Source organism: Dunckerocampus dactyliophorus, chromosome 7 (assembly GCF_027744805.1).
Source record: "Dunckerocampus dactyliophorus isolate RoL2022-P2 chromosome 7, RoL_Ddac_1.1, whole genome shotgun sequence".
In the NCBI taxonomy this organism is placed as follows: domain Eukaryota; kingdom Metazoa; phylum Chordata; class Actinopteri; order Syngnathiformes; family Syngnathidae; genus Dunckerocampus; species Dunckerocampus dactyliophorus.
The window spans coordinates 6,548,182-6,571,076 of record NC_072825.1 but is presented as its reverse complement, the minus strand read 5'-3'; the positions used below and the strand labels follow the sequence as shown (position 1 = coordinate 6,571,076).

Sequence of the window (22,895 nt, the reverse complement as noted above, 5' to 3'; positions counted from 1 at the left end):
CCAGTCTTTCACTTTCTCTTCTAAACTTTTTTTTTTTTTAATTACTATTAATGTGTTTGTGAATGACAACAAAAAACAACACAAAACAGTCACTTTCCAACAACTTTATATAGAAAACACTGATGCTGTCGGGATCAGAAACATTAAAATACAAATTGTAATTAAATACAATAAACATACATTTGAAGTGGTCTCTCCATGCATCCACGGGTAAGTCATTTATATGAACCATACTATCTTGATGTTTATGAAGACTTACCAAGGAATATGCAAAATTATTAACAGTTTATTTCAAACATTGCACAATAGATTATAGTGTTAATTTAAAGTTGGTGGTCCTCCAATCTAGGATGATGATGATGATGATGATGACAATGATCCCTGGACTAAGAAGTGCTGAAAGAACTCTCGCGCCTTCCTCTTCTCTGCTAGGTCCTGCTTGGTGGGCGACCTGAGGAGCAGTGAGGCAAAGATGGTGCCTACGCAAAAGGAAAACAGATGGCAGGAGTTCATAAATTGTTGGCAGGTTTCGAGCACTATTAAGAACATTTTCATCTTTCAGTCTCTTTAATGGCTAATCAGCTGCTAAAGTTGAAAGTCCCTGATGTCGTACAATTTGGAATTTGAACCAAAAATGTAAAAATAAAAAAATAAAAAATCTGACTTCGCATCAAAGGATTAACTGCTGTGCTTTTTCGTTGGCTTTTTTTTTGCAACAAATATTTCAAAAGTCAGACCACCACCGTGCGTGAAGTTACGCTAGATGTGTAAGCATACACCTCAGATTAGACCTCAGTTTAGTTTGCTTTGGCTTTTTGGAGACATTTATTCCAAAAAAGGATCTAAGGAATGTGAGAAAAAGAATATACAGATATGACAGTGAATGGTGAACTTATTTTTACACTTAAAATGTTAGGACGTTAAAAAGGAAAACTGCACTTTTTTTTTATTTTGCCCATCATCCACAATCCTTATGTGAGACATGAACACGTCTTTCTCATTTCTGTGTGTTCTAAAGATGTAAAAACAGATAAAAAAAGACAGCTAATTACTACATGTAATGGGACACACCTATGTCGCCTACAAAGACCGCTATTAAAACACCTCCAAAAATGTCCAACAAGGTTTTATCGTTTTATATACATGCTGTAACCATGTAGTAACAGGTATATTCCTGATCACATAATACATACATAATATAGTATTTTGGCCCTTTCAAGCATTATCGGAACTTCCTTCCTGGGCACATTGATTTTACATAACAACACAGAAACAAACACCTACTCCTAGTATTCACTTTTCCAAACTCAAAAACAAAAACAGCAGCAGCAGCAGTAGTGGCAGTGGCAGTTCCAATATGTGGCGTTACCTTTTGGTAGTGGCCTGAGGCATTGAGAGAGTGGCACTGACACGCTGCGGGCAAGTGTGTGGTGAAGCTAGTCACTAGGCCGCTAATAATTAGCCGTTGTGGTGTGGCAAGGTGTCAATACGCCACTAACATAGTCTGATCGGCGTAACAATATTAATAAAAATAATAGCAATAACAATGTCGCTGTAGCTTGGTTAATATGCACGTCACATTATATGTAAATGGGGCATTGATGGCGTTTTTTCAGAAGGCTTAATAGGCCGAATAGGTGTTTCCCATTATGTGCATTCTTAGCTGCGTCTTTTTTAGCTGTTTTTAACTTTAGAACGCACAAAAAAGAGAAAGACGTGTTCATGTCTCACATAAGGATTGTGGATGATGGGCAAAATTCCCCAAAAAGTGCAGTTTTCCTTTAAAAGCCATTTCCATTACAATTGACCATCAAAGTTAGAGGTTTTTCTTGTTCTATGCCGAAATATTACCAACTGATAATGTATACGACAACTGCCTGCACAATTAATGTTTCAGGTGGGTGACCGATATTACTGATTTTCATTTTAAGTCAGATGTGTGAGGTGCATCTGGCCCTTTTCGTTTTTAAATTGTGTGTGTTTGACAAAGAGCAAAGATTTTTTTAAACTTGGCATGTTAAAATATGACTTAAAAGTTGCATGTAAGGTTAATGAACTTTTTATGATTGCAACAGTTTATTTGTATTTCCATTGTTTTTCATGGCTATAAAACAATTTTAAAATCCAAACAATTTGGAGGTATGTGATAAAGAGCAATGTTTTTTTCAATACCGTCTTACCTACGATGGTAACATCTAACCGATTACTTGCAGAATTCTTCAACAGCTCCCGCAGGAAGGCGGCTAAGTAGTTAAAAACATTTCTGTGGCACTGAGGTAGCGCGGAAATAACCTTCAAAAAAAGAGGGGAAAAAAGATTGTAGATCGAATGTGACTTGAATGGAAGAAAATCAAACAGTAAAAAGGTAGTGTGTACCTTCTCACACTGGCTGGCATTGGAACAAGACTCAAGGCACTGCTGGTAAAAAGCATAGGGGACCACTGGCTCTGGGAGGGCATCCAGGAAGAGAAGCAAGGCCTCTGCTACTGAGTGGTTACTGCCAGCTGTAGGTCATTACAAAGTTAAGGCCGAACTTACATTTCTTTAGAAGGACATGCTTCATGCATTAACTATTGCGTTATTATCTCACTGTGCCCCACTTTGAAAAATGACGAAGTAGACAACAGTGATAGTTTCTAAAGGATACAGAGAGAATCTGCCATGCCGGTGTCGAGGCAGTCCCTTATTTCGGCAAATTCACTTCGGAGTCCAGGTTGCTGAAATATGTCTTCCTGTGAATACAGAACATAACATAACAAAATTCCATTCCATTCCATTCCATTTTCCTCCGCTTATCCGGGTCCGGGTCGCGGGGGCAGCAGTCTCAGTAGGGAAGCCCAGACTTCCCGGTCCCCGACCACCTCCTCCAGCTCCACCGGGAGGACACCGAGGCGTTCCCAGGCCAGCTGTGAGACATAATCCCTCCAGCGTGTCCTAGGTCTTCCCCGGGGCCTTCTCCCGGCTGGGCATGCCCGAAACACCTCACCAGGGAGGCGTCCGGGAGGCATCCGGACTAGATGCCCGAGCCACCTCAGCTGGCTCCTCTCGATGTGAAGGAGCAGCGGCTCTACTCTGAGCTCCTCTCGGATAACCGAGCTCCTCACCCTGTCTCTTAGGGTGAGTCCCGCTACCCTACGAAGAAAACTCATTTCAGCCGCTTGTATCCGCGATCTCGTTCTTTCGGTCATGACCCAAAGCTCATGACCATAGGTGAGGGTGGGAACATAGATCGATCGGTAAATTGAGAGCTTTGCCTTCCGGCTCAGCTCTCTCTTCACCACGACGGTCCGGTACAGCGACCGCATTACTGCAGACGCTGTGCCGATCCGCCTATCGACCTCACGCTCCAACCTTCCCTCACATAACAAAATAACGTAACAAAATAACAGAGCGATGTTGGACTTAACTATACTGTATGTAGCACACACAGGCTTAATGATCATAGTTTTGTACCTGTTTGATTGCATTGCGGAACAAGTGATCCACCATCATCCACAGTTCTTTTGGAATGTCAAGAGGCTTTTCAACGCTCTCAATCTCATTCCTGGATGTTACCACCTATTTTTGAGAAGCCGTTCAATCAAAAGGAACTCAAGTGTGCTTATCTGCAAGTGTGGATGGAAAAAAAGAAAATCACCCACCAGTTCACGGAGGGCCTCATGGGGCATGTCTTGGATGGGCTCCCTCAGCCGACACAACATGTGGATGGGTGTGCCAAAGCAGCTGGGCAGGTAGTGTCCCGTCACAGAAATGAAGTAGTCCTTGCCACGTTCCAGGTGCAGGACTAGGATGTCTTCCATCTCTTGCGTGCACGAGTTTAGCTCGGGCGCTGTCGAGCGGTTCACAAAAACCTCGAGGTCGATGTCGACAGAAGAGCCTAGAATTTAAAGAAAGGCCAGTAACTGCTAAAAGTCGTTCACACACCCACCAGACCAGTCATTAGTTATTTTTATTCACATAGGTGCAACAAATGCTCCATTATGCAAGTCGTAAAGACATGAGTTCTGTCATATCAAACATGGCTCACCCTGAGCAATGAAGCCTTTGGGAGGGTTGGCTGTGAGCCAGGGCTTGCAGTACGTGTCCTCGTTAGGCTTCTGGATGAACTCAAATTGACACGGGACCTGGCCGTCGTTGAAGAGGCTCAGCGTCTTGGCTTGGTGCTCCATGTACTTCACGTTCTCAAAGTGGAACTGAGGAGAGGATGGCAGCCATCTTGTGAATAATGACAGGGCGCTTTGTTTCATTTATTCATTTAATTTCAACTACTTTACCTCTCGCTTGGACAAGGTTACGGACGGAATGCACTCGTTCTCCATCTTGTCTAAATTGCGAACAATTTCTTCGAAGGTTTTCTTGTAGGATTCTGCATTAACTCTCTTGATCTGTGAACACAAAGGAAAGGACGGTTAACATTTACTACATTATTAATGCAATGAATCTAGAAAATATTAATACATTTAGCACTTGCACCTTTCACACTGATTATATACACTGGCATTTTTTTCCCACTTATTGTCTATAACTGGCACCGATAGCTGTAACAAGAGTTGGGATGACGCTGGTGTGAAAGGGAATGCCAGAAAGACAGGACATAGGAGTGGAGTTAAACCCCCGACACTCACTTCTTCTGCGCTGTTGTGTTGAAAACAATTGTTGCTGCTCGACAAGTATTGCACACGTCACCCCAAATGCTGGCACTGCTTTTGTCATGCATCTATAGTACATTCCCGCCTATTTGCGCCCCACATATTCATGTTTTATGGCACTATGTGCAGTTGAAAAAAAGGGTGCTCTGGCAATCAATCTACTGCTAATCACTCAACATTTTCCAGCAGAAAGATTCTTTGACAAGACATTGTGTTGTGTAAGTGCACGATTTGTCAGTATAGTACTATATATTCTATGCCAATTGGTTCTTAATGTGTAAAACTCAATTTAAAATGTGTTTAATAACAGTGAGAGGCATATTATAGGGTTTAGAGCAGGGGTCCCCAACCACCGGTCAGCGGGAAACTTAAGTCGCAATGATTTAAAAAAAAAAAAAAAAAAAAAAAAAAAAAAACCTTTAAAAACATAAATGTGTGCCATAAAGAAATTAAAATACAAAATTATATATATTCACATTTAGAAATCCCCCAATTTTTGCATGTTTATGTTGTTTTGTCTCATGGTGTTCGGTGAGAGGCAACACGTTCCACTTTGTTTGACTTTCCTTGTACGCCCCATGGTTGGCTGCGTGTGCCAATGTTCCCCCATGCTGCACACTTGGGCCACTATACTTTATTTTTCCCGTTGTTCTTTCACCTCATAGTTGGTCCCACATACTGATACGTGGGAATGCATACAGGTAAGGTTTGATGACGTTATTCAGTGCTAATGTGCAATGTGGAATGTAAGCCCTGTTAGGGCTGGGATGTTGTGTCACTGTATGAAAGTGCACACAGTTGCAGCAAAATCCCATTTTGCTGGCTTGGTTCTGGGTTAAAAAAAAAAATCACGGCTATGACACAGCTATTTTGCCCGATTTCTTCTGTATGAAAGAAACTCCTTACCCCGATGACAAGCAAGGAACTGACAGGTTTGTGGTCACTGGTCTTGAGAGTCATGTGACTCTGATAATGCTGCTGCTTGATCTCCTTTCCTCGCCACAGAATGCGATCACACCACGCAGGCACGCGGCATTTTTCACTAAATGTACAAGAAAAAACATCTTCATTCTCAAGATTTGGGGAAAATATTTTCTCTGTGTTTGACATTACCTGGTATCCCACATGTCGGAGCCTGTGTCATATTTGTAGGTGGGCTGGAAGTCGATCTCCCCCTCCACAAAGCCAACAAAGACCGCCTCCTCGTCGATCTGCCTCTTGAGCTAAACGACGAACGCAACCGGTGAGTTTCTAGGGTTTACACCACCATAAAAAAAAAAAGGTAAAAATTGCAGTAATTAGATTACCTGATCGTAAGTGTGCAACATCTCAAAGTCCTTCTTGCTGATTAGATCCTTTACATTGTTGACGTCGAGGTCGCTGATCCTGTAGTTGAGGTCCCCGATCCATAAAACCACACTGAGAAAGGACGGTTCAATGATGCATATTCAGTGACAACATAAAACAATGTTAATGCTTTTAGAAAGGATTATCCTCCATTTCCTCATATAGTGGCCTGGGGCTTGTATTGCATATTGTATATTTGCTGTGTGTGCACCATTTCCCGGCAAGTAATAACATGTCTCTATGGCAGTGGTCACTATATGGAGAAAAAGCACACTATTTTAAGCTTTATGTTGTAGTTATTATGTAAATTCAATGCTCATTCCATACTCATGCTTCATGATATTCAGTGAGGGCTGAGAAGGATCAATCGGTCGAAATTGAAGCCGGCTACAAATGTCCTTGTAGTCCTGATTGCGCCTCTCATACTCTTCGACGTGTGCCGCCAGGTGAGAGTTGACCACGCAGATGTCTGAGTTGTGGAAGCGGAACCGGATTGCCACCGCGCCTTTGTTTCCCTGTCAACCCACATGACAGTGATTGTCCATGTTTGACAGAAGACAGGGACAGATAGGGAGAGCGGAATGGAGAGTACCATTATGGAGAAATCATTTGAATCCATCCTTACCATTCGCCCCATTATCCCGGTTCCCACCGACTCGGCCTCCACGTCCGAGATGAACTCGGCATGCTCCTTCTTCACGTAGAAGAGCAGCATGATGCCCACCAGGCGAACCAACTTCACCTGTAGCAAAGCACACGCAGAAACATTTCTTTTCAATCCATATTCAAACCCGACACCATTAGTAGGAAAGCTATATCCTCAAGTGAAATCTGAACAATCAAACCTAAAAATTCAACGATTGATATTAGTGCAGCTCCAGATTTTTCTTTCTCTTCATATTCTATAATATTTCACGGATTGGCAGTAGGTCTATCTAGAAAGCACCTGGGAAGATCACTTGCATTGTTCTGCCTTGTCAGAAGTTGGCAAAATACACAAGAAATGCACTGCAGCCGCCTGCTGCTTAAGAAAAGCACATTCGGTTTACGTGTAGATAGTGTACTGATGGGTAGGGGTGTCTTTTTCCACTTCGGATCCGATACCGATATTGCAGTCTTGAAAATCGTCGGATACCGATATCAATCTGATATCAGCACAGCTGTTTGTATGTAGTGTGCAATGTTAGAGAAGGCTTGATCAAGTGACATTACTCAAACAGAGAACACACAATGTAGTGGCAGCGAAATAATATAGCTAGGTTCATGGTGCTCAATTAAGCATTTAAAAACGACTTTACTCACCACCGACAGAGACTGGTCATCTTTTCTGTCATAGCTAATGACTTTCTGTCATCCCGTGGAGTTTCCCGTGTAACGCTGCTTCAAATGCACAATGAGTTTGGTCGTCTTAAAATTCCCTGATTCTGTACCACCACGGGAAACTTGTGCATGACAAGTGCACTCTTTTTCGGACTATGGCGAAAAATACACACGGCCGACATCACTCCTCCTCCATGCTTAACGCTTTAGCAAACACAGTTGCTGTGATCACGTGGGCTCAATCCGGCCACTGCCGGATAGACGCGCTGGGGAAGAGTCTGGAATCGACTGCTTGTATCGGAGTGCCAATATCGGAGATTTTAGATAGTTGTTTAGATACTCGTTTGCTGATATCGGCTCAATATCAATATCGGATTGCGACACCCCCAATTGTTGATGTATTGAAGTTGTTGATGACACAGAGTCACTTGAAGTCACTTAAAGTTGATGAAAATATGTTAACACGGGCAGCTGACAGAGGAAGCGGAAGTTGGCAAACTATTGTGTAGTCAGCAGTCACCAAAAAGGGAAGCAGATGAAAGAAAATTGAGGGCAAGAAAAGGAGCAAAACAATCAAATTATTCAGACATAATGTAATAGTAACATAGTCACATTTCCATAAAGTCTTGATTAGACAGAAAGAAAAAAAAGAGACTTTCTTACTAAGGCATACTTGGCATCTGGATGCAAGGCTTCAGACACGGCCTTCGTCCACTCCAGCTCTTTGGGAGTGTCGTTGAAGAAAAAAGCCTCTTTACTGAGGTCGAGCTCCTGGAAGCTAGCCAAAACAAAAAAAAAAGTTGCCATTTACTCAGAGTTCTTTACCTTTATAATCCTCCACAACCAACTGAAACGTAGGCAGCATCAGTGGGTGCTTTATCTTAAAAGTCGCTCCGTGTTCACCTTTGAGCGGTTGGAGCCTGGCTGTGGGATATGTAGTGGGTGTAGCTGAAGGTGGTACCTTACCCCACACAATACATGTCAGGAGGGTTGGGGGTGCAGCTCAGCCATGGATGGAGGCTTTCCTTCGGTGGCTGCCCATTCACATTGTACGTGCCCAGGAAAAAACTGGAAGAAAGAACAAGCGTTAGATTGCATACACAGATCTGCCAACAGGCGGCAGTGCGTGGCGTTGACTTTTGCAAACACTATTTGTATCATTCAATAATACATCATAAAGAACTACAAACAGAGTGGAGTCAGTACTAACACCTACAGGCTGCTGCTATTGCTGCTTAATTTAGCAAAGAGCTATACACACACACACACACACACACACACAAGTGCAAACCCACAAACGTTGACTCACTCTTTTTTTTTTTTTTTACGTAACACTTGCAGCATTCTGACCGTTAAGCTTGTAGAATATATATGTAAACGTTACGTAATATTTTACACTCACCAACCGTGACATTAGGTACACCTGCAAAATCTATCGATAGGTTTGACTGACACTGTCGGAGAGGTACTGATTTAACATTATTGTGGGTGTAGAATTGCACTGCGCTATAGTTGCACTGCGCTATAGTGAGGGCTGGTTTTTATATTTTGCACCTCTCATGTAGAAAGGTAACTAAAATACTAGAACAAAACCACCGCAAACATACACATTAATAAACATACTGTCAAACCTACCTGAAATGCTCTCGGTAAATGTACAGATCCTCATTCTTCAGCAGCTCACACCTGATGAGGTTGTCTCGCAGGCCAAACTGCGGCATCGCTAAAATGTGCGCTTTGTTGGATGGCATGTGACTGGAGGAGCGAACCAGGTCATCACGGTCGTCTCGGCTGGATATGCCCTGGCTATGGAGAGTGAAGAGAGACAGAGCGAAATGCAAGACTCTTGTTAGATCATTTTGTCATGCTGGCTTGCATCCGGATACACTCTGACATAACACAACACTGGTCTCCTTACATCTAGGAATGATACAGTACGTCATAAGAGACTGACTAAATGTCCAAATGCAGATGACAACCAGAGCTGGTATGCAGTCAAGCTCTATTTCTGTGTTGTCAGTGTGGAGCAAAGAGGAAGGGAGGGAATCCAATATGGCCACTATCCTTCCAGGAATATGCTGTAACTTAATTCCATCTTTGAAGATCAGCTCAAGTGCAGTGGAATGCAGGGCTTGGCAATTCACCTGAACAAATAGAAGTGTACTATAAAATAGCCATGGGCCTTCTTTCCCTGATGTTAGGATGCTAACTTAGCAAGCACTGAGAACCCCACTCCATCCATTTTCCACCACTGTGTCTAAGTATTATATACCAATGTTTACCAACGTTTATTGAGCTAAGGTACATATTTTACATTATAAAACTCTCACATGCCATGATTTACTGTATTTTTCGGACTACAGAGCGCACCGGTATGTAAGCCGCACCCACTAAATTTAAAGAGAAAAAAAGATTTGTACGTATATAGAACAGACCTGTCTATAAGCTGCAGGTGTCCACATTGTAACATGGGATATTTAGTGCACAGAAAGATGTTACACAAAAAGATTTTTTAAACTTTTGATTAAATGCTTTTTTCCCCAAACAGTGCGTTGTAACATGGCTAGTTAAACAGTGCCTAACAGTGAGTGTAAGATGACTAGTTAAACAGTAGCCTACCAGAAAAGTCATTCATCGCCATCCTCCTCCTCCTCCTGGGAACCAAAACCATTCAAGTCGTCTTCTTCAGCATCACAATTGAACAGCCTCATAATTCCTTCGTCACACACTTTGTCAGTCCCTCTCTCTCTCTTTCATTGATGCTCCTCGTTGTCTCGAGGCAAATTAGCCATTTAGCCTGAGCTATCCTCTTCATTCAGTCCAGCCTTTCGAAAACCGTTGGTGAGAGTGGATGGTTAGCAGTTTGAGTGGTCCAAACAGAAGCTGTAGTAATTCTACACTTGATCAAACTTACTTAAGATGTGTCAGAGATCGCTGCATAAGACTTCAAAACATGATATTAGCTTCCACTTCACTTTTCCACGTCTACATCCTGAAGCTGCACTCTAGGCATCATGGGAAATCTAGTTTTTAGGCGTAAGATAGTTGCATCACTGTACAAGCCACAGGGTTCAAGTGCTATACAAGTGAAAGACCATTTACCATTTTGCCAAGCCCCATACAGGAAAAAAAGAAGGTTGTGGAGGACAGTTTATATATTCTTCATTTTTTTTTTTTTTTTTTTAAATATAACTTTGGACTCACCATGCATAGGTGAAAAAATGCCTCATCTACTGTTCCAGCTTTGACATCCACTCTATTGGCCAAAATGGCTACTAAAATTTAAATAGAAAATGCAACCCGACAGATCTTGAGAATGTTATTTTATTATATTGAACAGCTTGTAAGTAAAAATACATCTCAAACTTGAGCTTACTGTAGGTCTCAAGAGGATTAAACCTTTTAAAAAAAAGTTGATCTTGCCAATTGCTGCATTTGGAGTTGCGTTGACGTCTTAAAGCGGTCTTTGCTTGAATTTTTAATTGCTGTAGCTGCTGGCTTTAGAAGTCCCGTGCTGCGTTTTATTCCTGAAGGGTGTTTTTTGGGGGTGGGGGTGTATAATCAGTTGACCATGTCAATGTTTTGACATAGCGTTTGCATATCCACACAAAGTCCTCCTGTAATTAATGCTCAACTGGTAAATTTGAATAGTAAATGTGCAGCTACTTAGAGTTTTTGCAGCTTTCAGCAACAAAACGCTCCAATATTCTTTCATTAGAAAGCCTTTCCATCACTTGGTACAGAGCTGGTTATGTAAAGGGATTAATGAAGTTACTTAGGAACACTTTACCTTTCAGGGGCGTAATGTGCTCTGGTGATGTGCGTCGCACTGTTGGAACTTTTTTGTCCTTCCAAGCTTCCCTTTTTCTTGTCTGACGATTTCTCTGTTTGCAAAGGGTAGAAAAGGGGAAAAAACCAGGATCAAAAATGAACAAAAATGCATTCACATTAGGTAGAACTGCATAATCTAATGGGGTCCCATGTTTGACAGTTACGTCATTTAATTAAACACGATACCAAAAATACTGTTGCAGCTCCTGCATTGATCTGTCTGTGCAGGTGTACCTAATGAAGTGTCTGTAGAGTGCTTCAAGTTAGGTAGAGTCTCTGCATCCTAAATAGGTTGCATCTAATGGTTGAGAGGGGTAGACAGCATGGCCTCTGTCTCCTGCAGCTTGGCAGGACAACACAGCTGGCTGGGCTCCTATTGCAAAGCAAGGAAATGAACTCTATACCAGGCCTTAAGGTGCACCTTGCTAAAATCAAAAACAGACCTACTCAATACATTTTCTGCCCAGAGCCTGCGCTGTAAATGGCGACAGTAAGAAGCATTGGAGTTGTTGGAAGTTGAACAGGAAGGGCAAAAGAGGAGTGCCCTCTGTTAGCCCAGATAACTGTCTGCAAACTGTGAAATGCTTTCAAAGGAGTGTGCTTGAAGAGGAAATCAACATGGGTGGTCAAGGATGAAATGCATATCACTGTAAGCTGAACAATGCAATGGATGTTTACTGTCAGTAAGAGTCAAACATTGTGCCACTATGCAATAACATAACTGTATGTCCTCACATAGTTGATAGGGGTGTTTATTTCCTCAACTGTAGCGTGTACCGGGCGTTTATTAGGGCCTCATTTACTTGAGCAAATGCATCATTTACAATGATTTTATATATCGTGGTACTTTAACGTTACTTTAACTTAACCGTTAACCGTTACTTTAACGGTTAACGTCCGCCCGGCTTAGCGTGTTTTTTGGTTCACAAGCATTTTCTATATTAAACGGCACAGTACATGTTTATTGGTTCTAGAACTTTGATATTTAGTTTAATATTTTTTTCACATTTTGTCAAATTGTGGTTGCAGCGGAATAATGTGTTTACTTTGTGTTATTTTGTTAATTGTTTTTTCCCCCCCAACAAAACTAAGTAAAAGTGATGTTAAATGTTCAGTTGTCCATTCATTTGTCAATATTTTCACATCATTTTCTGCATGTAAAACTATAATTATTGTCTATAAAATGTGCTTTGCGTTAACATTTTTGAGTGTCTGGAACAGATTCATTGGATTTACATTATTTTCCATGGGAAAAATTTGCTTTGGTTAGAGTCCGTTTTGGTTTGAGTCGGACCTTCTGGAACGAATTAATGATGTTAACCAAGGCACCACTGTACTGTACATCTATTTTTTCACAAAAGAAAGGATAGACTCAGCCTTTTTTTCTTGACACTACCCGGTTTGTCCCACACGATATAAATACAAGTATGTTTTACTAATCAACATGAGATTGCTTTTTAAAAATTCCTTTCAGTTCAGTGTTGACATTTTTAGCATCTTTGGCACTGCCGCACTGTCTCTTCATAGTCCACTGCAGACGTCAGCTTTACAGATACTGTATCATTTCTGCTCTACAGGCGACTGTATGTATGTGTGTGCTGGTTGTGGTAAACATGTCTACCGTGACACGTGGTGCTCTGCATTATTGTTAATTTTAGGAAAGAGGAAAGGAGGCATCTATTTCAGGAGCGGCGTTAATAATTTAAGGTGACGACATCTGGTAGGGAATGGCTAAGAATGTTAAACGTGATTAAAAAAAAAATACTGGACATGCAATCCTCTGTAAATGTAACTAATTGCCTTTAATATCAAAACATTATACTAAAGGCACCTTTGTGTGAACACTTTCATTGGATGAAACGGTAATGTTCAATTCCACGAGTCAACAAAGACTAAAATGAACATTTTAAACGCAATGCTTTTTAAAATGTGATATGTCCCACATAACAATAAATACAGAAAAGTAGTAAACAATAAATAGTAGCAGAAAGTAAAGCATCTTATTTGCAAAAACGTTCAGCTGATACAAGCAGGGTTCTTGTAGACAGTTTTCTGTGTTGTTCTTTAACACTGTAGTGGTGATTGTTGACTTGTTTGTTCACCTGTCAGTCTCATATTGCCAGGCATCAAACTACTTTTTAGCCATCTCACATTAACACCACCTTTTAATCTTTATTATAATGACATCACTCGACATTTAATGGAGCATATAAAGTTGTTGTGCATGCATGCATGCATGTATTTAGGGCAAGTTTTACATTCCTGTGCATACTTAGCTCATCTTAACTAATGAGCTCAGCGGTTTGCTGGTGGCGGCGGGGAGTCAGATGCAATTTCACAGATGATATGCATCTCCTCATCTTTTACATCAGTCAAGCACACATGCACAAAGTTCAATATTACACAACTGACTCTGCTCTATCAATGCAACAACGAGTCATAAACATTAACATTCCCTAATGCGTAACAGCAGCAGCGATTAAACACGTCAAACCAAGGACGGAGTTAAGTCATACAGAATACACCCTTAAGACGCAAATTGTTTCTCAACGAACGACACGTTATTACAACACTCTATAACCACAACACCCGGCAGCTGCAGCGTTCTTGTCCACTAGCATCACAACATCAGCAAAAACAAAATACATGTGGTGGAGTGGCAATTTTGTATTAATGTAATAGCTGACAGCTAATTAATGCATTTTTAGACATTTTAGGAAATGAGTGCCTGTGATTTTTAATATCAGACTTCCTGCCTAGAATTGACGGCAAGCTTGAACTTACTTCCTTTAGCTCGAAGGCTAGCTCATTAGCCAAGTTAGCTGTCGATGGCGCTAACGCCTCCCAAAAAACAAGGATATGAAAAGATTATTTTCTCATACCAGAGTCTCTCATTACCCTTGACATGTCTCTTCTCTGTTCCCGCGCATTCTGGGGAGGAAAAGGTGTTGTCCGTGAGTCCACACCAGGGAGCTACAGACTGAGACCAGCTCATGCTAACGTTACAGTGGTGGGAGGAGTTATGTCTTCACTCCACTGATTGAGAAAGACATCCAAACCTAAAACGCTGGTGTTTGTGTGCGTGTGTGTGTCCATTAGGAGACACAAGTCGCAAAACGACATTTAAATGTTGTTACAACACAATTAGCTGCCAGCTAGCATCCAAAACAAAACACTACATCACTCGTCACAATAATAATAGCAATCATTTCCTCCTCGCAGATTCGCGTATTTTAAATACATATGGAAAAAAAAAAGTTTTTTCAGCCTTTGGTCATTTAAAGAGAGCGTGCTTCACTCGCTTTTGTTCAATACGATGAAGATGTCTTGGAACAATATTTGGTAACATAGGGAGTGTTCAAAAATGACTGTCATACTTCACTATATGAGGTTTTCAATCAACAATGAGAAACACATTTCTCATTAAATTCTAATGATGTAGCATTAGAACAGTGCCCCTACACGCCTATAATATCTCTAATACTGTATATATTTTTCACCTACGAAACTAATATTAAATGCATATAAAAAACAGTAAAACAAATATTTAATTAAAAAACAATATATACTGCAGATATAATGATTATATTTGCTAAAAAAGATTAATAACGCAAATTCATATATCATTTTTGAAAAAACTTGATTTAATATTATACAGTAGAACCTCAGTTTTTGCCCCAGTTTTGGTATGACTCAGTTTGACAAATGTGTTTGCCTAAACTTTGCCTTGGCTCTCATAAACTGTCTTGGTTATCGTATAATACTGCGCATAACAAAAAATGTACCCTTTGGCACATTGACTCCTATGGTATTAATAAAGATGTGGACGGACTTTTTATTCAGCCATCTTGGATCACACACCCAACACCAATTCTTGTGATACTTAGTTTACACAATACTACAGTATCCTGTAAGACACAATCTTTTGGCAAACTCATATGAGAATGTTACACAAACTAGTCTGTTTGCCCGCGTTATCATTCCATGGACTCAAGTGCTCAAACAATCCCATGCGTTGGTAACTCAGTATTGTCGTTTGATCATTACACTGCGTCAGTCCAACTGTGTTTGTACTCTTTTTTTTTTTTTTTTTTAAATGTGCTCTTAGCTCCCACTAGTCATTCTCTCCCAGCTCCGTCGCCCTTTTATGACCAGTTGACTCTGTCGTTCTTTGCTAACTGCACAGTTGTGCCACAAGTCTCAGCTTTTTCTATTGAGTACCTGCAAAAATAACCCACCATGGGGCCAAACAAGGTTGAAAGTGCCAGCACTTTGATAAAAAAACTCGACTGAATTCCAGAAATAACTAGTAGCAAAACCCAAGGTATTGTCCGCGTGTCTCTCGTTTCCCCTCCTTGCTGCTCGTCATCGCCGTCTTTGCCAACAAGCGCCTTCAGTAAAGTTAAAAGTGATGTTAAATGTTCATTTATCCATTTCATTTGTCATATATATTTTGCATTGTTTTCTACATGGACAACTATAATTATTCTCTATAAAATGTGTTTTGTGTTAACATTGTTTCCTATGGAAAAAACTGTTTTTGTTCAGTTTTAGAAGGACCCTTTTAAATGGATTAATAACTCAATTTATTAATCCTCAATTTTCGTTCTCCCCGAAATGTTATTGTACAAAAATTCCCGGATTAGAATGAAAAACATTCCAAAAAATCTTAAGACTTCCAATGTTCTCGGGTTACATTTCATTCTAAAGTATTTTAATGAGTGCCCTGTAAAGAGTTAAGTGAATCTTCTTTCTATTAAACAGCAGTTTTGTCTTTGGATAAGCAGGTAAAGTATCATTATGTCAATTTCATGCTATTAAAGACTGTTTTACAGGGTTCCCTCGCTCCATTGTGGATCACCCCTCTGTTTCGCAGATTTTTTAGTGCAATTTTAGTTCTTTAAAAAGAATTGCATTGTGGGAAGTTGTGTGTTGTAGTTTTGTGCTTTAGCGCAGGTTGCTGTCTCTCTCTCGTCCCTCTCTTCTGTCTGCACGCCCCATTGTCTTGTGTGTCCTGATCATTGTCAGTCAATCTCCTTTGTGCCGTTTCCTGTTGTGGTTGCCGTCGCTAGCAAACTAACCGTGTGAGCTGCTTGCTAACCTCCAATAAACAATAGAAGAAGAAGGAGAAGCTAACCGGCTGTAGGGTGTCATTACGGAATAAATTAATCTTCGGTTCAAGGAGGATGAGGAGGAGGAAAATATGCCAACAGGAGCAATATGTTTTAACAAGGATACAAATGCTACAGCGAAACGGCGCCAGGACAAAGAGGCACGGAAGGAGGAGTGAAATATGCGTGAGTCACTAAATAATTTGTGGTGTCTACCCTAGTAGGTTGATCATTAAAATTCCAACTAAATTTGAACTTTATGAGTGTTTAAAAAAGAGAGGAATGTGGAAAAATGTTAATGCCTGTCTGAGAAAAGTGTATTACGTGTATGGTGATGGGTTTTACAGCCTTAAAACATATAAAACAATTGTAAAAAAAATTAAATTGGCTACTTTGCAGATTTCACTTATTGCGGGCTATTTTGGGAAACTATCCCCTGCGATCAACGAGGGAACACCATATTTCCTTTTCCCATTAAATTATTGCAAATACTTATCATTGTTGTCTTCTCTTGGATTGGACCTTATTAGGTTGTGCAGGTGTGTTAGATGTAGTTTTAGATTTTTTCCTAACAGAAGCCATTTCAACCTTTATAATGTGTTTCATGATGCATCCAAATAATGAACACACATCTGCTCAAAGCTGCCGTATGCAGCCGTTTACAGGGCACTCGCATTCAAACAAGCTGCATGCGTTATATCCCGCCCTCTTCCAGGTCCTACCACGTATGCTACGCCCCAGACATTGACACCTACATTGACAGTCTGAACGTCAATCTTCTTATTTGGCCCGGTCGGCAAATTTGACAAAGTTTAACTTCTAATCGTGAGAAATACAGACATGTATTTGTTAAATCTGTTCTCTTAAACCACTGTTGGTAACATATGCTAGTTGATGGCGGTGTGCTTATATTAAAAATGTAATCGTGAGCCAGTGACATAGAGCAGCTTTAAGAGATCAACTATCACCGGTGCAGTGACTGAACAGCCCCAGACAAAGAGTTAAAAGGTTTATCAGCGATATTGCTTGAGACAAACCTGTTTTCCTGTGCTGGTTGAGTTTATTCAGTGTTGTGCCGAGGGGTGCAAGGGCTTGTTTGACGAGTCCCTGGCCTCTGGTAGCTGTTCGGTATTTGCTGATCCACTCAAACTTGGCTTCTTGGGAGGGAAACTTGCAAACATCTGCAGGCAAACAATTGAAACACGTCGACATAAAAATCTATCTAGAATATAAGCGAGAGAGTGTCCTCTTATGTTGAGATTCGTTCAGCCTGCTCACCATCATTGTTTCCAATAGCTTTACTTGGAGCAACAACCCCCGCAAGCTCATCTAATCCATCCATCACTGCTGCTAGTTACAAAAACGAATCACCTTTGCGCGTATCCCAAAAAAACGACACTCCCGACACGTCTTCATTCGTGTTCCTGAGAGGATTCTAGTGGAAGATAGCACCCCGGCGATGAAAGTGACATATCCCTAACAAAACTGCCTGACTGCTCCCATCACGGTGAGCAAATAGTAAAAGTAAAAGGAGGTCTGGAGGGAGAAGTGTCCTGCCATGTCCTGCCGTCCTTTCAGCAAATCCTCTTCGCGATAGGAAAAAAAATGACACCCCTTAAACTCCGCCTTCGTCAGCTTTCATTCCTGAATGCGTGTTTACAGCAAAATGAGTCAGGTAAAGTCACGTCCACTTGAAGCAATGCAGGTATTTTGCTTTGAATTAGCCACACAAGCAAAACGAGGAAGGTTGACTGGACGAACAGGTTTTTTTCCCGTCAAAAAACAAAAACAAAAGTGTATGGCATGGAACACTTTCTGGGTAGCGGTCACATTAAAGACATACAGTGGAACTTCCACAACACGACACAAAGATGTTGCACAAAAGCTGGATGCTCACGTATACTCAGTGAGCATTTAGAGGGTTAACTCCACAAGTGCATTTTGCTTTTTCTTTAGTTTTTTTGTGTGTTTTCTTTGTGATGCTCCCATTGAAGAACACTACTGTAGAGATGACAAGGAGGGAAACTCATAGAACCGTAACTGGAATGGACTTGCGTCTCCATTCGGGCCGGATGGCCAAAAATAACAAAAGAATGCAGCAGCGTTCGAGCGGGGCTGTGAGGACCTTCGCCCCGCAGACACATGCAGTAATTCCACTCTGAATAATTGCCAGCACGTTGTCAGCGTGAGTACATCATTTCATTTCTTTTTGGTACGTTGAACTCAGAGGTGTCCAAATTTCTTTACACCAAGGGCTGCATACATTAAATTCAAAGGTTGCAGGGAGAATTTTGATATTCTTCACTACGCTTAAAAACAATCCAATGTAGGTCTATATATATATATATATATATGCCAAGTTATTTGGAGGAAACACTGACCTGTTAGCTGGGTGTTGCGGCTAAAACAATTAGTTACAGTGTCATATTAAGTTATCTAATTATTAATTATTTTTTTTAATAGTTTAATTTTAGATTACCATATTTTCTGAACTATAAATCACACTTTTTTTCATGGTTTGGCTCGTCCTGCGACTTGTTCTCCGGAGCGACTTATATATGTTTTTTTTTTCCACACACTGACAGCCGCGAGAGGGCGCTCTCGACTTGTGTGCCAGTATCTGCTACTCCTATCACTCCTGCACCACTGAAAATGTACAACGTAAACATCAACTTATAAAGACACCAGAGAAAGACGGAACACAAACGCCCCCAAAAAGGACATCATATTCTGCACATTACAAGCTGCAAGTAGTGAAATATGCAGCTGAAAATGGTAATGGAGCAGCAGAAAGTTTGGAGTGAACAACAGACTTGTGAGGGTTTGGTGAAAAGCGAAGGAGACTCTAAGTGCAATGAAGAAAACCAAAAAAGCTAATTGCGGGCTAAAAGCCAGACGGCCACAGTTAGAGGAACAAGTTCACACATGGGTGCTTGAACAACGTGCTGCCAGGAGAGGCTTGTCAGGTAGGTGCCAAGGCCATGAATAGAGATGACTTTGCGGGTTGTTTAGGCTATAGTTATCTGAATAACTGTTAATATGTTACGTTAACATACCACCTATTCAAGATGCCTGTCAAGATGAAGTGTCTGTACTTGGTCTCTGATGTCATAAAATACATTTCCCCCCAAAACTGCGACTTATAGTCCAGTACGACTTCTTCTTCACTGTGCATTTTTGGCTGGAGTGACTTATATTCCGGAAAATACGAAATACAGGGGCCATTAAAAACAAGCCCTTGTCCAAAAATGGCCCCCATGCCGTACTTTGGTCACCCCTGGTTTAGCTATAAAGTGGTTAAGTTCAGTTCAGTTTTTACTTTAGTCTTTATGATTTATTTTATCATTTAAAAAAATGCTTTTTTTTCTCTACCTTATTACTTTATTTATATATATTTTTTTTACAAGGTAGACACTTTGACCCTGGAACAGACACATTTCTACTTTCTACCATTGTTTCTAGTGGCTTCCTGTGTTATTGTGCCATGCGGTCACTTTAAATGAAAACTCAACTGACCGCTCCACGCTCTGATGACCTCGGCGAGGAAGAGTCGCGAGTGGGACCCGAAAGGAAGTACGAGCTCCAAACTGTCTTCGTGGTAACTCACTCTCACTCGGGTATCAGCGCCTGCAAGAGCGCACACACAAACACACACAAATATTCTGTTTACAGCGTTCCCTCGCTCTATCGCGGTTCACCTTTCGCAGCACTATGTTTTAACAAGGATACAAAAACGCTACAGTACAGCGGAACGGCACCAGGACGAAAAGGCACCGTCACAGGAGTGAAACATGCGTGAGTGACTTAATAATTTCTTGTGTTGATCATTAAGGTTGATCGTTCAAATTTAAACGAAGGCTTGAACTTTTTTGAGAGTGTTAAAACAAGAGAGAAATGTGAGAAAATGTTCTTGCCTGTCTGATGTGTATAAAGTGTATGGTGAAGGGTTTTACAGCCTGTACACTGTACTTAAACTGCACTGAAAAAAATGACAACATAAAGAAAAACTCACCAACGAGTGCAAGCTTCTCTGAGGAAGAAACTATGAAATGGAAACATGCGTTAAAAGTGATGTCACATCTTCAGAATAGTGCGACTGACAGGATGTTGCCCTCTCCCTCCCTTATGGGTATTGTGTGAATAAATACTCACTCTCAACTACAGCAAAGTCCAGGGAGATCGGTACGACATCCTCCAGGCAAACATCATCAGCAGTGATGGCCATCCGTCGATGGGTATAAATAAAGATTCTACAAAAGAAGAAATAAATAAAAGCAGTCAGTTGCTTTAAAGAAAGGACTCTTGGGTTACAAACTCTCACTGGACACTACATTTTGCACACCTGCACATTCTAATGACACCCAGTACAATTCAAGTAGGAAAAATAAAGACATGACAACTCACGCATGTTCTTTTGCAGACTGTACCAATCCCAGCAGTCTGCTTTCAGTGATATCATCTAAGAGGACATCACATTGTACAGCATGTTTTCATATGAGTTAAGAAAAAATAACTATACTCTGGAAATAGAAGCCCATACAAGGTCCCTCAAGGTCCATTTTACACTGGTATAGCCCATAGGATCACTGGTGTGCACCTTGTCCAGTGTTAAGAGTACTGGTCAATGTATACTCCTAAATTGTAATGAGTGCAACAGCGGTACACTTGAGAGTGATACCATATTATGCCCTGAAAAGCAGCACAATGTGCTTTCAGCTTTGTTCATTAAATAGGACAATTTTTGAAACATAAATGACAGTAAATAGTAGCAAAAATAGCTGTCAGCAATGCAATTATTTAAGGTCAATTCCATTTATGTTGCAGCAGATCATCCCAAATACTTGCAGCTTTCACCTTGAGATGAAATTATTGTATTTTTTATTTTCTGGTTCTCTGTCTGAAAATATTATAACCTTTATACATAAAAGATGTGATTGTGTCCGTCAATGCAGCTGAACCAGAACGTGAGTTCTATAAATAAACTTTTGTTGAAGCAAGGTTGCCATCTCGTGGTGGAAAGTTGCTATTACCAAACTTGGCTCACGTCCTGGTAAAGGTCTAAAAAAAAACACGCAAACGTGTCGTTAAAACGCATTTTCACCATATGAACATTACTTTTTGCTCACGTCAAATCATATTTAATATCATAGAGATACAATCAGCCATGCGGTGACTTCAAAAGGCCTCACACTGTTGATTAAGCAACTGAATCCCTGAATTTTAAGTGACAAAAACACACACGCGCGCACACGCAACACACACACACACACACACACACACACACACACACACACACACACACACCAAAGCAAGAAAGGATACTATTATGCAGTTTTCTGATCCTTCCAGGGTGTCTTGGATGGCTACAGACTGATCCATGGCGGCTGTAAGTAGTAGGAAAACTTGCACAAAGTCCACGGGTTGGTCATGGATCTCCTGAGTGGGCTGCAGCACAGCAGACAAGACAGCAGCCTGGCGGTTGTTGCCGCTTCTGCTTGTCGTTGTTTGACATTTCTTGTACCCAAAGTCCAGATGTTGTTTGCAGGATGTCCACAAAAAAGTGAGTGACTGCCACGCACTGATTCTGCAACCAGCGCCCCCTGTGACGTCACAACCGGGCGGGATGTCAACGCAGTACAAACAGGTTAGTCCTCTGTCTAGTTAAGTGATCTAAAGAGGATTATTGTGCCGTGTGCTGATTGTGTGAAAGCTTCTTCTCAGCACAACAGCTTACAAGTGTGAAGCGTCGACATGTTTTACTTAGAACGAGAATGATATTAAAAATTGCTGCTACAAACTAGCTAGAAAACTACATCACATTACAGTAGCTTTGACTCCAATTTGGTGATTTCATCCACGTTTCTGCTTCAAAAAACGAGTCAAAATGTAGTGTAAGACACCATTTAAGTCACAAATCATTCATGGCTGATTATAAAAATATAAAAAAGTGATTCATAAATAATAAAGTGTTAGCTTATTAGCTTACTAATGATGTCGTCCATCTACAGCAGGGGTGGGCAAACTTTGAGTTAGCATTGTTAACATTTTGTTAACATTGAGTTAACAAAATTGGCCGGGGGGCCAGACTATATATTGAATACACTAGTTTAAGCTTATAATTCCAACCGTCCACCTAGAATAAATTTTTTCCCTTGTTTTTTTTTTGTAGAAGTGTCATACAATCTCCTATATGTGCTTGTGTCCCTTTTTTCAGGAGCACTTTAAAAACCAGACCACATCAAATAACTAATTGAATTTTACAGTGTTTTGTGAGTAAGACACCCAGAATGTACATGAATAAAGGCTGTTTGATGTACAATATGAACTATGAAGGATAAAACAAGGACTCTTAAATAGTATGTGAATGTCCTTCTTCTTTTACGTCCCAGACAGTGCAGTGGGTAGGTTAATTTGTGTGTCACATACAGTATTTGTTGACTTGTGTTTGTTTGGCACCATGGGTGAGGTAGTTGTTGTTGATGGCTGCATGTGAAAAGCTAATTTGACTCTTGTATGTTAACACTTTAAATTAAATACTTTGGAAACAACTGGCAGGCCGGATTCAAACGCTTGGCGGGCCGGATGTGGCCCCCGGGCCATAGTTTGCCCATCCCTGATCTACAATCTTCCCTTTGAC

The 22,895-nt window shown here is 40.8% G+C and overlaps 1 protein-coding gene across 6 annotated transcripts; it reads right to left on the bottom strand.

Annotated features, from left to right (window-relative positions):
* Positions 1-79: 79 nt before the first annotated feature.
* Positions 80-21,882, bottom strand: inpp5b (inositol polyphosphate-5-phosphatase B). 6 transcript variants are annotated; one of them, XM_054782591.1, is made up of 23 exons: positions 21,581-21,878; positions 20,663-20,742; positions 20,411-20,508; positions 20,271-20,300; positions 19,775-19,885; positions 17,296-17,439; positions 11,107-11,200; positions 8,952-9,122; positions 8,283-8,384; positions 7,980-8,094; positions 6,622-6,738; positions 6,324-6,511; positions 5,957-6,068; positions 5,763-5,872; positions 5,556-5,691; positions 4,275-4,385; positions 4,028-4,193; positions 3,642-3,877; positions 3,454-3,558; positions 2,648-2,732; positions 2,377-2,504; positions 2,181-2,292; positions 80-479 (listed from the first exon to the last, which is right to left on the bottom strand). In XM_054782591.1, exons 1-23 carry the CDS (start codon positions 21,635-21,637, stop codon positions 346-348), a joined length of 2,742 nt encoding a protein of 913 aa, XP_054638566.1. In that variant the 5' UTR covers positions 21,638-21,878; the 3' UTR covers positions 80-345. The 6 variants fall into 6 exon arrangements, with proteins under 6 accessions (XP_054638566.1, XP_054638567.1, XP_054638569.1 ...); XM_054782592.1 differs by lacking the exon at positions 17,296-17,439; XM_054782593.1 differs by lacking the exons at positions 80-479; positions 2,181-2,292; positions 2,377-2,504; positions 2,648-2,732 and adding an exon at positions 2,740-3,132 and having other exon boundaries at positions 21,581-21,882.
* Positions 21,883-22,895: the final 1,013 nt, after the last annotated feature.

Excerpts from the sequence above, each read along its gene's own strand:
- inpp5b (XM_054782591.1), bottom strand. The coding sequence starts at position 21,637 with ATGGATCAGTCTGTAGCCATCCAAGACACCCTGGAAGGATCAGAAAAC. Across the intron at positions 20,743-21,580 it reads GATCAGAAAACTGCATAATA|GCTGTACAATGTGATGTCCT; the intron begins GTATCCTTTCTT and ends ATATGAAAACAT. Across the intron at positions 2,293-2,376 it reads ATGCCAGCCAGTGTGAGAAG|GTTATTTCCGCGCTACCTCA; the intron begins GTACACACTACC and ends CTTTTTTTGAAG.